General features: G+C 38.6%; 2 protein-coding genes across 3 annotated transcripts in view; both read left to right on the top strand.

Annotated features, from left to right (window-relative positions):
- The first annotated feature begins 555 nt into the window (after positions 1-555).
- Positions 556-7,292, top strand: LOC100712124 (metalloreductase STEAP4). Its single transcript, XM_005472762.4, has 10 exons — positions 556-1,059; positions 1,423-1,530; positions 1,624-1,694; positions 1,838-1,925; positions 2,624-2,902; positions 3,065-3,159; positions 3,260-3,370; positions 3,994-4,036; positions 4,126-4,290; positions 6,601-7,292. The coding sequence occupies exons 1-10, from the start codon at positions 859-861 to the stop codon at positions 6,856-6,858; spliced, it is 1,419 nt and encodes a 472-aa protein (XP_005472819.1). The 5' UTR covers positions 556-858; the 3' UTR covers positions 6,859-7,292.
- Positions 7,293-10,055: 2,763 nt separating this feature from the next.
- LOC100711589 (serum amyloid P-component) overlaps positions 10,056-12,414 on the top strand; it is a 30,964-nt gene continuing 28,605 nt past the window's right edge. The window contains exons 1-5 of one of the 2 annotated variants that reach the window (XM_019364593.2): positions 10,056-10,173; positions 10,427-10,481; positions 10,897-10,999; positions 11,084-11,381; positions 11,506-11,751. In XM_019364593.2, the coding sequence (XP_019220138.1) occupies positions 10,427-10,481; positions 10,897-10,999; positions 11,084-11,381; positions 11,506-11,724 (675 nt within the window). In that variant the 5' untranslated portion in view covers positions 10,056-10,173 and the 3' untranslated portion in view covers positions 11,725-11,751. Of the gene's footprint in view, positions 10,174-10,426; positions 10,482-10,896; positions 11,000-11,083; positions 11,382-11,505; positions 11,985-12,414 lie in introns of those variants that run through there. The other variant, XM_019364592.2, reaches the window with a different exon arrangement.

Here is a 12,414-nt window from a genome sequence, read left to right as displayed (position 1 = left end):
TAGTCTGTTTGGGGAGAGCTCAGTGCAACAATGTGAATTTTTCCATGAGCAAACTTTAACATGTAACATGAGGTGACTGTGTTGTCTATCGAGGTTTTTCTGTGTGTTTAATTAAAGGGACTGTTTCTACATGCACAAACCTGTTATGGTGAGCTTGTCTGAGCAGAAACATTCCACACTTTGATTCTTAACTGTGCATTTCCGTCATGTCATCATATCAACAACTTTCATCTACTGCATAATCTGGGTTTCTTGTGCTTTGACTTTATGTGATAAATTGGGGAAAATGTTTTTTTTTTCCAGCCAGAGTACATTAAATTCTTGTTTTCCAGTGTTGCATAATCTGTGTGGTTTCCCAGAAGCCTGCCATAATTCTTTACTTTGCCACAGTTTTCCTGGCAAAGCAAAGCACAGAGACACAGAGAGACAGAGAGGCTCAGATAGAAAACTAAAGGGCTCTCTGAAACCTGCCTCCAACCTTTTGCCACGGAGTTTCCAAGATTAAACAGACTTCCGTCTGAGCCAATCCTAAAATGGGAGGGGATAGACCAATACAAAAACTGACTCAGGACTGAAAAATCTGTCAGTCTAGAAAGTGAAAGAACAGACACATGAACTTGAGAGGCAGTCAGATGGTCCACTGGCACTTTTTCCAGAAGATTTCCTTATTTGAAGTAACAGTAATTTAGTTACAGCTGTCTTGAACTTGGACACATTACTCATAATATTCACATTGCAGTCCAGCTGTCACTGTGCTGGCAGAAGACCTGGTAGAGCGTTTTGTTCTTTCAGAACCACAGGAGGTATTCTCCCTTTTTGTGTCAGACTGTGGCCGTGTTGTGTGACAGACTGAGCAGCATGTCAAAGGAGGTGAATTCAGAGAGCGTATCTCTGTGTCCTTTGAGCACAACAGCAGCCACTGAGCAGGAGATGCTATGTATCTTTGGGACGGGGGACCTAGGGCGCTCTCTGGGCCAGCGTTTTCTCCAGACTGGCTACAAGGTGGTGTACGGCAGCCGCAGACCCCACAGCTGTGGCCCATTGCCTCCGGGAACTCAGGTACAGTGCATGATGTCTGTTGTTTTTGTTGTTATTGTTCTTATTTGACTGCTGATATCACAACATGTGAATTGACCAAAACAAATACCTGTGTTCAAAGTGCATAGTTAGTGCTGTGAGAAAAGCAGCTCTTCTAATCAGGCTTGACCTTGTTTAGCTAAACTAGTTTGCTTATAATTTGTGTACGTGCAAGCATCTCTCCAGATGTTGCTGTTTTTTGTTTGTGCTCTACATCCTGCATTGCTTTGGTTTTTGTTTTGACTGAACTAGAATCTCAAAATAAATGAAACCTTTTGTCAGCGGTTGTGTTACCATGTGTCGTGGCCGTGCGTGACAGTTCTCCTGTGTTTATGTCTTGTGCAGGCGATGAGCCATGTGGCTGCAGCCCAATCAGCCAGGCTGGTTTTTATTTGTATTCACAGAGAAAACTATGATTTCCTGGAGACTCTTGCACCTCAGCTCAAGGGGAAGGTACTTTGTTGCACTGTGAGATGACTTTGTGTGACAAAGCACTTGGATCATTTCTAACTTTTCATCCACTCTATTGATTTAATTGATTGGAAGGTCCTGGTGGATGTCAGCAACAACCTCAAGAAGAATATGTACCCCGAGGCCAATGCTGAATATCTGCAGCGGTAAGGGGAAACTAGGGCAGCAATGTAATAAAATGAAATATTGGGATATCTCATGGACCATGTGGGTTGAATCACCAAAAAAAAATAAATAAAATTGTAAGCCTTTAAGAACATGAGGCAAATGACTGTTGTTTAATAACCAGGCTAATCCCTGGAGCTCAGGTGGTGAAGGGTTTCAACACCTTGTCTGCGTGGGCCCTTCAGAATGGACCTTCAGATGCCAACAGACAGGTAATAAATGCATCTGCTTGTTGTGTTAAAGTCTCCTTGTTTGCATGGTATACTAGGGAAAAGGTAAAAAGTATTACATATTTGCATGCAGAACCACATGCATTTGACAGTTCTCTGATCTGTTCACACAGCTGGGGATGACCAAGAAGTTAAAAATAATAATCTCTTTCCTAAAGGAAAGTATTTCCGTCCAAATTATATTATTAACTCATTTTGAAGTTTTGATCAAACCGAAGCCAAGCGAAAGAGGAGGAGAGGAGTCAGCCTCGTGTCTTTCCTGAGAATGCTGTCTCTGTGGTATCCTTGAATCAATTAACTCCACACTCTCTCTTAGATCTAAGCTTCCCATCATGTATTTTGCTCTCTCACTGCAGCATGTGTTCTGCTCATTTTGATCCAGTTTCGGAGTCCCAGTGGACAATAAATTAAAAAAAACCTACAGGAGAACGCGTGTGTTGTGGGGAGTACATGTTTATGCACTGGACTATGTTTAATTTTGAGCACCATCAGCAACATTGCATAGGTGTTGAGCATTCCTATGACCACATTGACTGTCAGTGTGTCTCTATTGGTTGATCATCATGTGTACGAGTGCATAAAATTAAATGTGTAAATGTAGAATGATGAAAACCTGCACTTCGCACATGGGGCACTTCTCAAGCTTTAAAAATTATAGATTGTTTTTCTTTCCTCTCCAGGTGTACGTGTGTGGGAACAGTCTTGAAGCAAAGCAGGCAGTAATAGAGGTGGCTACCAAATTAGGCTTCACTGTTCTGGACAGGGGGTCTCTGACTGCAGCCAGAGAGCTGGAGGACTTCCCTCTGCAGCTGTTCCCAGAGTGGAGGCTGCCCTTGAAATTGGCCACTGGCCTCACTGCCTTCTTCTTCTTCTATCTACTCATCAGAGATGTCATCTATTCGTATGTGGTGAATGATAAAGACGTCTCCTTTAGAATCATGGCATCCTTGGCCAACAAGGTAAATTTGTTTATTACCTTACAAATTAGCACATGGTACACTTTGAAAAGTCACCGCCAAATATATCCCATAAAAATGACTAAACAAATAAAAAGTTTTCACTTAAAACTCATGGATTTTATCCTCAAAACAACTTGCGCTGTAATTGTCTCCTTCTGTCAGGTGTTCCCCATCGTGTCGCTCATTATGCTGTCTTTGTGCTACTTGCCTGGAGTCATAGCTGCCTTCCTTCAGCTCTACAGAGGAACTAAATACAAGTCAGTAATCAAAATAGGATGCAATTATATTTAATCCCAGCAGAGTGGTGTGCAATTTTCTAATCATTTTTGTGCCATACTGCTAAAACCTATGTTTCAGGCGTTTCCCCGACTGGTTGGATCGTTGGATGTTGTGCAGGAAACAGCTGGGACTCGTTGCTCTTGCCTTGGCTTCTCTGCATGTGCTCTACACTCTTATCATCCCTATCAGGTGTGTAAAGCTGCACATCTTCATGCCTCTTCATTAAACATATCTGGGGCTGTTTTTAACTGTTTATAACTGCTCATTAGAATAACATTGTTTGGGAAGATGTACATGGTCCCAAATGTCATTGACTTTCTTTTGGTCTCTGGTCGTCACATCATTGACAAATGCTTCATGTGTGGATTCAACTTTAAGCACTAGTTTTAGACTAGATGACATTTCAGGGTCTGGTTGCCTAGGTAACCCTTTCACATATTTACTACTATCATATGTTAATCAGTGATATCCTGCTCTGGTATCAAACGCTCACCTGAAAGCTGAGAAGTTTATTTCAGTCCCGTCCACTTTGTGTCACCATTGGTTAATTTTCTTGTAGTTGCATAATGTTGACAGATGTCCTTCCCTTTCTGATGTTCTTTGGTCATCACGTTGTTGCACACATCCTACTAATCTATTACTACAGAATATGCAGCTATAATGATAAGCCTAAATCACGCTTTAATAAACTTGTGAATAATGTTAATTCAGCAATTCTTGTGAAGTCTTCATCTAGGTTTTATTTTAGATCTTAAAGAGTTATGCCCATCTGTCCACATGATTTTTCTCTAAATAATCATTTTTGCCCTCAGATATTATGTGAGATACAGACTGGCAGCACATACTATCTCACAGGTAAGACTTGGTAACATTTTTAATCATACCTCTCTCACTCTGTAAATAGCTGGTAAAAATGTCTGCTCTTTGTTTGCTGGGATTTTAAGATCAGGGAGAACAAAACGTCACCATTTGATACCACCATGGCCTGGCGTACTGACTCTTACTACGTTATTGGGATTCTGGGATTTGGCCTGTATCTCCTTTTGGGAATAACCTCCCTCCCTTCTGTCAGCAATATACTCAGCTGGAGAGAGTTCAGCTTTATACAGGTAAGACGGATATAAAATGTAGTGTCTGGAGTGATGTATCCCTAGCAGAAGGGGATTGATCTTTGAATTTGTTAGAAGTCTAGCAGCCAAGTTTTCAATGAGCTGGAAGCAGAAGAGGAGGGATTTATAATAGCCTGAACATCATGAGATGAAAGCATGGAGCACTTTAGCAAGATCTGCTAGACAGTAAAGAAAAGAAAGTAATAAAAACATTAACTGGAGAAAGCTTAGACCCAAAGTTGCCTTGTAAACCTGTCCTAACAAGTTAATAGAATTGACCTGCTCATTCAATTCAGTCTCCCACTTATTTAGAAAATATAGATGACTTAAAATGTTCTTATTGAATAAAAGAGGCCGGAACTATATACTGTATACTGTTAACTTAAGTTGTGATTCAGGAGGGTCAGTTTTTCAAAGACATCTATACAATCACACACCTTTTACAACCAGAGGAACTGTCCTCCAGTGGTCACTAAAACAAATGCAGGTTTTCCATCTTTGATTTATAGTATGTGGTTCGTGCAAACTCATATTGGCACCTTAGCGAAACAAAACTCTTGGCCTGATGACTGAATCCTGTTTATAAGAAGATAAACTTTAAGTCACAAGTGAAGGAATGAGAGTGTGGGATTTTTCCCTGGAGCTGGCCCACTGATGTTACGAGCAATCCATCCAACAGATTTGTGCTTGCACAGAAGTTGGCATCTTTGCTTATTATTGGAATCAATTAATATCAGATAGAAAATTGAATACATACTCTCCATCTAGAGCAGGGGTGTTAAACATAAAGCCTGGGGCCCAGAATCAGCCCGGTGAAGACTCCAAACCAACCAACTGGATGGTTTTGGAAACAGAACATTTGGACATTTACATCTATGTTTTCATAAGTTTTACAGATTTTCCTGATGATGATTCCCCGTGGCTATCCATACAAAGCCAAACTAATTAAGTTATAGATTTCTATAATTTAAAGATGTCACAAAGATAAAATGTGTTTGACATCCCGGATCTACAGTAAATGAACATTTTTACTACTCTCTGGTTTACTCAATCACGCTTACAAATAAAAACAAAAATAACAGAAGTTTCAAAACTTATTTTTGTAAACAGAGAACAAATAAACACAGTGGCAGGAAAAAGCATTTCTGTGATATTTAATCTGTCAATTTCTCATAAAATGAGTACAATAAAGCTCACTGGTAAATTTAATTTTTTTCAACTGATCATCTCGTCACTTGGCCAGGAAAAGCTGCAAATGAAACCAGACTGATGATTTAATTAACACAGGGATGCTTTATATGAAATATCCCTAGTTGGCACTCACTTCTAATATGTCTGCTGGAGATGCTTTAAAGTGCACCATGAAATGTTCCACGTACTGCCACTCCACTATTGCACCTGTTTATTTATACTCGAGGCTGCTGAGGAGCAGTTAGTGTGGAAATTGACAGAGAGGCTACTGGGCCTTTAAGGAAGGATTCTGGCTGAAAAACTGTTTGGTAAATTCTTCACATTGTGTCTAATTTGCAAAAGTACAAACTGTGACTGGATAGGAAAACACACACATGGGCCAGGCAGCTGTGTTAAAGTTCCCACTGGAAACAAACTGTCAGAAATCTGTTAGTTATATTTCCCTCCTTCGCTTTCTAACTCTGTCTTTACTTGAACAGACACAAATAATGTTTACCTTTGTTCCCACTCTGACCGATCAAAAATGAAATGGGACACACTACAGGGAACAAACTCATTCATAAATGTATCTGGGTCATGTCAAGCTCATATTCTTATTCCACCCCTCCCTTTACTCCAGCCCAAATTAGAGCAGAGATTTAAATGTTAAGTTATGCATCAGATGTAATTTGGGGGCATACATTATCCTGGGCCTCAGTCCTAAGGCTTTGTTCATGTGTATATAATGTATTTAAATGTGCACAAGTATGTATCTGCACCTTTATGTATATGAGTACACAAAGTCAAAGAGTGCATGCATTGCACATATGGAGCTATGTCTCTATTAAGGTCAGTCTGTCACTGCAGTTGATTTGATATAATACATTTCTATGACAGAAATTGTCTTTTATCTTTGTTCTTTTTTATTTTATTCACATTTATACCTCAGCACCTCTCTCCTCTGAGTAGCTGAGGCATTCGCACACGGACGACATGTTCCTGATGCATAAATGAAACCAAATTTGCCAGAAAGAAAACCGACTGCACATCATAACCTCAATGTTTTCTGAAAATAAATGAGTGAATGTACTTAGTAAATGTAACATATTGAACCTGTTTCATTGCTTTACTGTCTTTCAGTCCAAGCTGGGCTACCTGACACTGTTCTTCTGTACATTTCACACCTACCTGTACGGATGGGATAAGTTTCTTCAGCCTTCATCCTACAAATGGTTTATGCTCCCTGGCTACATGCTTAGTCTGGTGGTGCCTTCTGTGGTGCTAGTGCTCAAGCTGCTTCTCCTCCTGCCTTGCGTGGACGGCACTCTCACCCGGATTCGACAGGGCTGGGAGAGAACTGATCCCGAGCAAGAACGCAAAAAATTACTCCTAACATGAGGCAATGGCACTGCAGGTACAAATGAATTATAAACACAGACGCAAGGGCATAGATGTCATAGAGCCAGGATTATATCATTACAAGAAAACTGTTGAGTGTTGTAAACGTGGTACATGTAAAAGCAGCTTTCCTTTGCCTTTGTGTTCGTCTCCATTAGAGCTTAATATTTTTCCACATGTACCTCCAGAAGTGTTACATAATGTAATTTGAGATTCTGTGTTGTGTCCTCTATGACATCCTTAAAAAAATAAATAAAAAATAAAAAATACCATCAATCTGAACTTGCGGTGTGTAGTGGGTTATGTTTATTGCATTTATTGTTACGTATTTGGTTCTCACTGCTTTTCCTTTGTTCTTTCTTGTTAAACACCCATTATGTTAATTGTAACCAATGTAAATACTCTTTAAAATAAACAACAGTGTAACAGACCAAGATTGTCTTGTCTTGTCTCTCTTTCTATATCTCATTCTATCCAGAAGCTCAAACTTTGGGAGATTTCCCTGCTGAGTTGGCTGTGTCTCGCTTAGTCGTCTCGGTCTGATCCCTCTCCAGGGTTCATCCCTCTGGCCGATCAGATAGCGTTCTCTCAGAAACATTTGCTCTGAAGACCAGCCTTCTCCCCAGTCACTGCTGGATCTCATCACTAGGAAAGAGGAATCTGAAGACTCCTCCATCACCGTCGTCTGTTGAAAGAATCTTTTTTTTTTTTTTTTTTTTTTTTTTTTTTTTTTTTTGTTGTTGAAAGAATCTAATGTTGGGTTGTCACAGTGCAGATAGCCCCGTGATGTTGCCCTGCATCAAGTCGTTTCCTGAAGTGAGTAAAAACACATAGACGTCATTTTATTAGTAGCTGTAAATGAAATCTAATCATGACAAGTACAGGCGTAGATGTGAAAGAATGTATTCATAGTAAAGGATACACCATTCCTGTGACTCACGCTCAGATAAAACCTTCCAGTCTCATAAAGTTGCCCTTTAAATGGCCCTTATCAGTGAGTGAAAGCATTAAAAAACAGGAGGGGGTGTTAAAGATCTATGCCACCGCTGGTGTTGTCAGTCAAAGTTGAACTGTTTTCCATTTCCATAAACAGGTGACGTGATAACAACTTACTTGAGCCAGTTAGGATATGAAGGAGTGGCCTTATAACATCATTTAATAAGGACAGTCCAAGGAATGCTATCTCTGGTAATCATAACACGTAATAAAGCAATTAAAGGACTCCAGATACAAAATATAAACTAAGAGGCAGTTTTATTGCTGGGAGTTACAAATGAAAATACAAAATACAAACTCTTGACATAGCAAGGCATGAACCACATACACAGAACTTTAAGCTAGACACAGGAAATGAAGCAGAGCACACAGCGCAGAGAAAACACAGCGGCAAGACTGACATGAAGACTGACGACATGACAGGAAACAGAAGGAAACTGAGGACTTAAATACAAAGGGGAGGCAAAACAAAACATAACACACGCAGGACAAGAGACTATCAAAATAAGACAGGAAGTAACACATACCAAGACCCACATTAAGACATGTGAACTAGACAGTTGGATATGACCGGGCTGAGGAACAGAGAAGGAGAGAGGGACACACAGAGACAGAGAGATGGGGAAACACAGGTAAACATGGAGACATGAGGACAAAACACAAAAACCAAAAGCAATCTAACAATGTCAAACAAGACTAGAGACTCAAGACTAAACCGCACAAAGCTCGAACTTAAATCATCTTCTTAAGGTAAAAATGCAAAATAAAAGTCAAAACCCTGGGTCAAAGATTCAGGACCATGACATGAAGACTTAACACTTATTTGATGCTTTCCAAGCAAATACTCAAAACACTAATTACCTTCTGTTTTGCAAGATGCTAGACATAAAGAAAGTGCTTGTTGGTACTGATGTGTGAGGGATTATGTGTTTTTGTTTGTTTTATTGTGACATCCACAAGAAAATAGCTACATACCTGGGAATACCATCAGCTGGAGGGCACTGGAGTTACAGACTTTAGAAAGAGTGCTGAACAGGCACATGCACAGATAGACCCCAGGTGGTGCTCAAGCACCTGACCCTTTGGGCAGGAAAGTTTTTTCCCCCACGTGTGTCTATTTTATAATTTTACATTTTAATTTTAAAGTTGTCCCATGGCATCAATTCCTAATCGAAAGCATGTAATGCCCAACAATTTTGTTATTATAATTCTGCAAAGCCGTACAGCCCCTGGCCCTGGCCACTTCCTTGTTGTCACAATCAGTTGCTCGTGCCATTGGAGAGCTCTGAGGAGCAGCGTCACATCTCAGACCTGCTTTTACTGATGACAGACAGGTAACAGCAGTGTCTGCACTGGCCTCATCCATATTTGTTATTGCTATGTAATTAAAAAACCACTAAAACACATCAATTTAGGCAGTCAAACATTAGCAATTACAACATTAGCTTATCAAATGGAAGGTACTCAGATTTAAAATCAACAAGAGAAGTCCATTTCAATCTGACAACAGAAATAATTATGTGATCATTAGTCTAATATTTTGGTGTCAGAAAGTTTAGTCCTCAAGCTATCGTACATGTCATACATGTCAGTTTTCACAGAATGTTCAAAATTGAACTATTATCAGTACCATTGTTCATTACATTATTATTATCATTATAAATGCCTTAGTGTAATACAGAATAACCATTCATTATCATGTACAAAGTTAACTTTGAATTTACCAATGACAGCTCAATGCCAACAAAGGACATGTTATAAAACAGCAAGACAGAGATCTACAGCAGACATCCCTCTTCTGTCCATGATCACACCATCTAACAGTGAGGAAGATGAAAAAACAAGTAGCTTATATAAGCAAGTAATAGCTGTGGTCCTGGATACCATTTGATTTTTAATATATATGCCCCCAAAAATGTGGCATTATTGTGTTGTTAGCTATACAATGTAGCATCAGCAACAACTCTTAGGCATCACTTTGAGAATTTTCCATAATAATTTCATATCTCACTGTTTTATTTCACTTAGTCAAACGTTTTAAGCTTATTAGTCTCCCGCTGATACTCAGTTCATGGTTTAGTTGAGTATTAGTACAAACCAAGGAAAGTTTAAAGTGAGATGACTTTCTCCTCTGTAGAATTAACATCATACTGCAGATTACAGCAAAAAAGAAAAAGTTAGGAAAAAAGAAGAAGTGGATGAAGGAAGTGAACACATTGACACAGGCAAACTGTCAGAAATGGGGAAGAAGTATATAAAACTCAAACTTTCACAACATTCACAACTGCTGCACAGACAGTACCAGACACAGATTTCAAGGTAAGATGAGACATTCAAAACTGGCATGTGTAAGAACGTAAACTTCATTCTGCTATATACAAAACTTCATTTCCTTTCCTTTTGTTTTTACAATGAGCAATACAGGTGAAGTAGATAATTTACGCCTCTATTGTTTATTGTAGGAATCCAAGGCAAGCAGTAAACTGGTGTCACTAGTCTTGAGTATAATTCGAAAAAGTTCCATTTATATAATTAAGTATAATTTGTGCTGTGATTTTTGGCCTTGTATTAGATGAAGCTGTTCCCTGTACTGGTGATGCTGACAGCTTGTGCTGCAAGACCTCAAGGTATTTTGTTTTTTTCTGAACAAAGTGAATACAACAGCAGATTTCTACGATGTTCATGTATTTTGTTATTCACTTTTAATGATACTTTGTTTTTTAATAACGTTATTAAAATTTCTAGCCAATCTTTGTAACAAGACTGAGAAACAAAAAGGGTTTAGATAAATTTAAAATTTGTATTTTTAATGTTGTTTCTTTCTGGCTTCATGTGAATTTGACTCATTGAAAACCTTTGAGAAAAATATAGTATTTCCTTCTTTTAAGTTTTCTTACTAATCTTATTAATTTCTTATTAAATCTGAGTGTTGGCGGGACCCCGCGCATATGCTTCTCTGTGTTCATAACTTCCTGCATTTTCCTTTTTCATAAAAAAAAGGAAAACCACTTGAAAAGTGTCTTCCTCTTTCTCTCGTCTCAGATTTGTCTGGTAAAATGTTCACTTTCCCACTGGAATCCAACACCGCTCATGTGAGGCTGAATGCGTCAAGATTGGATTTCAGTTCTTTAACACTCTGTCACAGGTAGCAATGAATATGTATACATTTCCTATAAGAAGCAACTGTATCTCTGACTGTGAAATAAGTCGTCCTTTGCCATGCCTGCAGATCATTTACAGACCTTAAAAGAGACCACGTTTTGTTCTCTCTGGCTACACCTGTTCATTCCAATGACTTCCTGATCTTCTGGGATTATACAAATAAAGAGATTGAGCCCCATATCAAGAACAGGAAAGCTGAATTTGGAGGACGAGACTACAAGCCAAACATGTGGCACTCTATCTGCACCACGTGGGACTCTGAGTCTGGACTGGTGCAGATTTGGTTTAATGGGCTACCTTCGATTAGGAAATTTGTCAGCACTGGAACAAACATCGTAGGACCTGTTATAATAATCTTAGGACAGGTACAGTTTTATTGATAAATTATAACTACTTATTTAGAGCTGTATATACTAATAATGTACTATATGTACTATAATGTACAATGTAGTTTTAATCTATTGTATCTCAACACTGCATTCTTTACAGGAGCAAGATTCCCACGGTGGCGGATTTGACCTTAAGCAGTCTTTCGTTGGCATGATGTCTGACGTCCACTTGTGGGATCACATCCTTTCCTCCTGTGAAATTCAAAACTATGTGGATGAACTAAACTTCACGCCAGGGAACGTGCTGAACTGGAGCGCACTGGAGTTTGAGATCATAGATAGAGTACTGATAGAAAATAAACTCATGACGTGTCACTAATCAGAAAATTACAAAGTCAAAAATCTGGTCAAATAAACTAGTAAAGAATATTTGATGATTTTTTAAACCCTTTTACAATAATCATATGAAAGCGTTACACTGGTCGCTGTGATTACGTTACATGTTGGTTAATCCATGAACAACATTGAGAACAAAAACTGGTGAGCATAAATATAAAAAATAATTTTACGAATTTCTAATTGTAAATTTATTGTAAAAGATGAACAATAAATTGACAATTCATCAACTTGTGCTATAAATGTTTTTCTAGTCAGTGACTTCTGTGTATGACAATAAAATGTAAAAAAAAAAAAAAGAAGAAGAAGAAGAAGAAGAAGCTTTTTTTTTGCCAGAACATCACCATCAGCACTGTGTCACAAAGTGCAATCGACAGAGAAGTCCACACTTCTCCATTAAATCTGAAAACTCTACATCTCTACTTAAGTACTTCAACTTAATCTAAAAGGTGGTGTTTTAGATGTCGCCCTCTACTGGCCAAAACTGATAAATGACGTTTTTTTCCTTGTTTTGGCTTTTAAAAAAATAATCAGATTGTTCAAGTACTATTTGTGTAATTTTATGAGCACTTAAATAAATATGTACATTAGCTGGATAGCAGTATAAATATATAAATGGACCTATACCATATACAAAGAAGACTCTGGGATTTTTATTGTTTATGTGAGTAGT

This window comes from Oreochromis niloticus, linkage group LG11 (assembly GCF_001858045.2).
Source record: "Oreochromis niloticus isolate F11D_XX linkage group LG11, O_niloticus_UMD_NMBU, whole genome shotgun sequence".
NCBI lineage: Eukaryota > Metazoa > Chordata > Actinopteri > Cichliformes > Cichlidae > Oreochromis > Oreochromis niloticus.
Note: the sequence above shows the minus strand (reverse complement) of the source record. Positions and strands in the feature narration are given on the sequence as shown.

Bases quoted from the DNA above. Each gene is read 5' to 3' on its own strand.
- LOC100712124 (XM_005472762.4), top strand. From the start codon at position 859: ATGTCAAAGGAGGTGAATTCAGAGAGCGTATCTCTGTGTCCTTTGAGC. The intron at 1,695-1,837 runs GTAAGGGGAAAC...TTTAATAACCAG, and splicing joins AATGCTGAATATCTGCAGCG to GCTAATCCCTGGAGCTCAGG. The intron at 1,926-2,623 runs GTAATAAATGCA...TTTCCTCTCCAG, and splicing joins CTTCAGATGCCAACAGACAG to GTGTACGTGTGTGGGAACAG.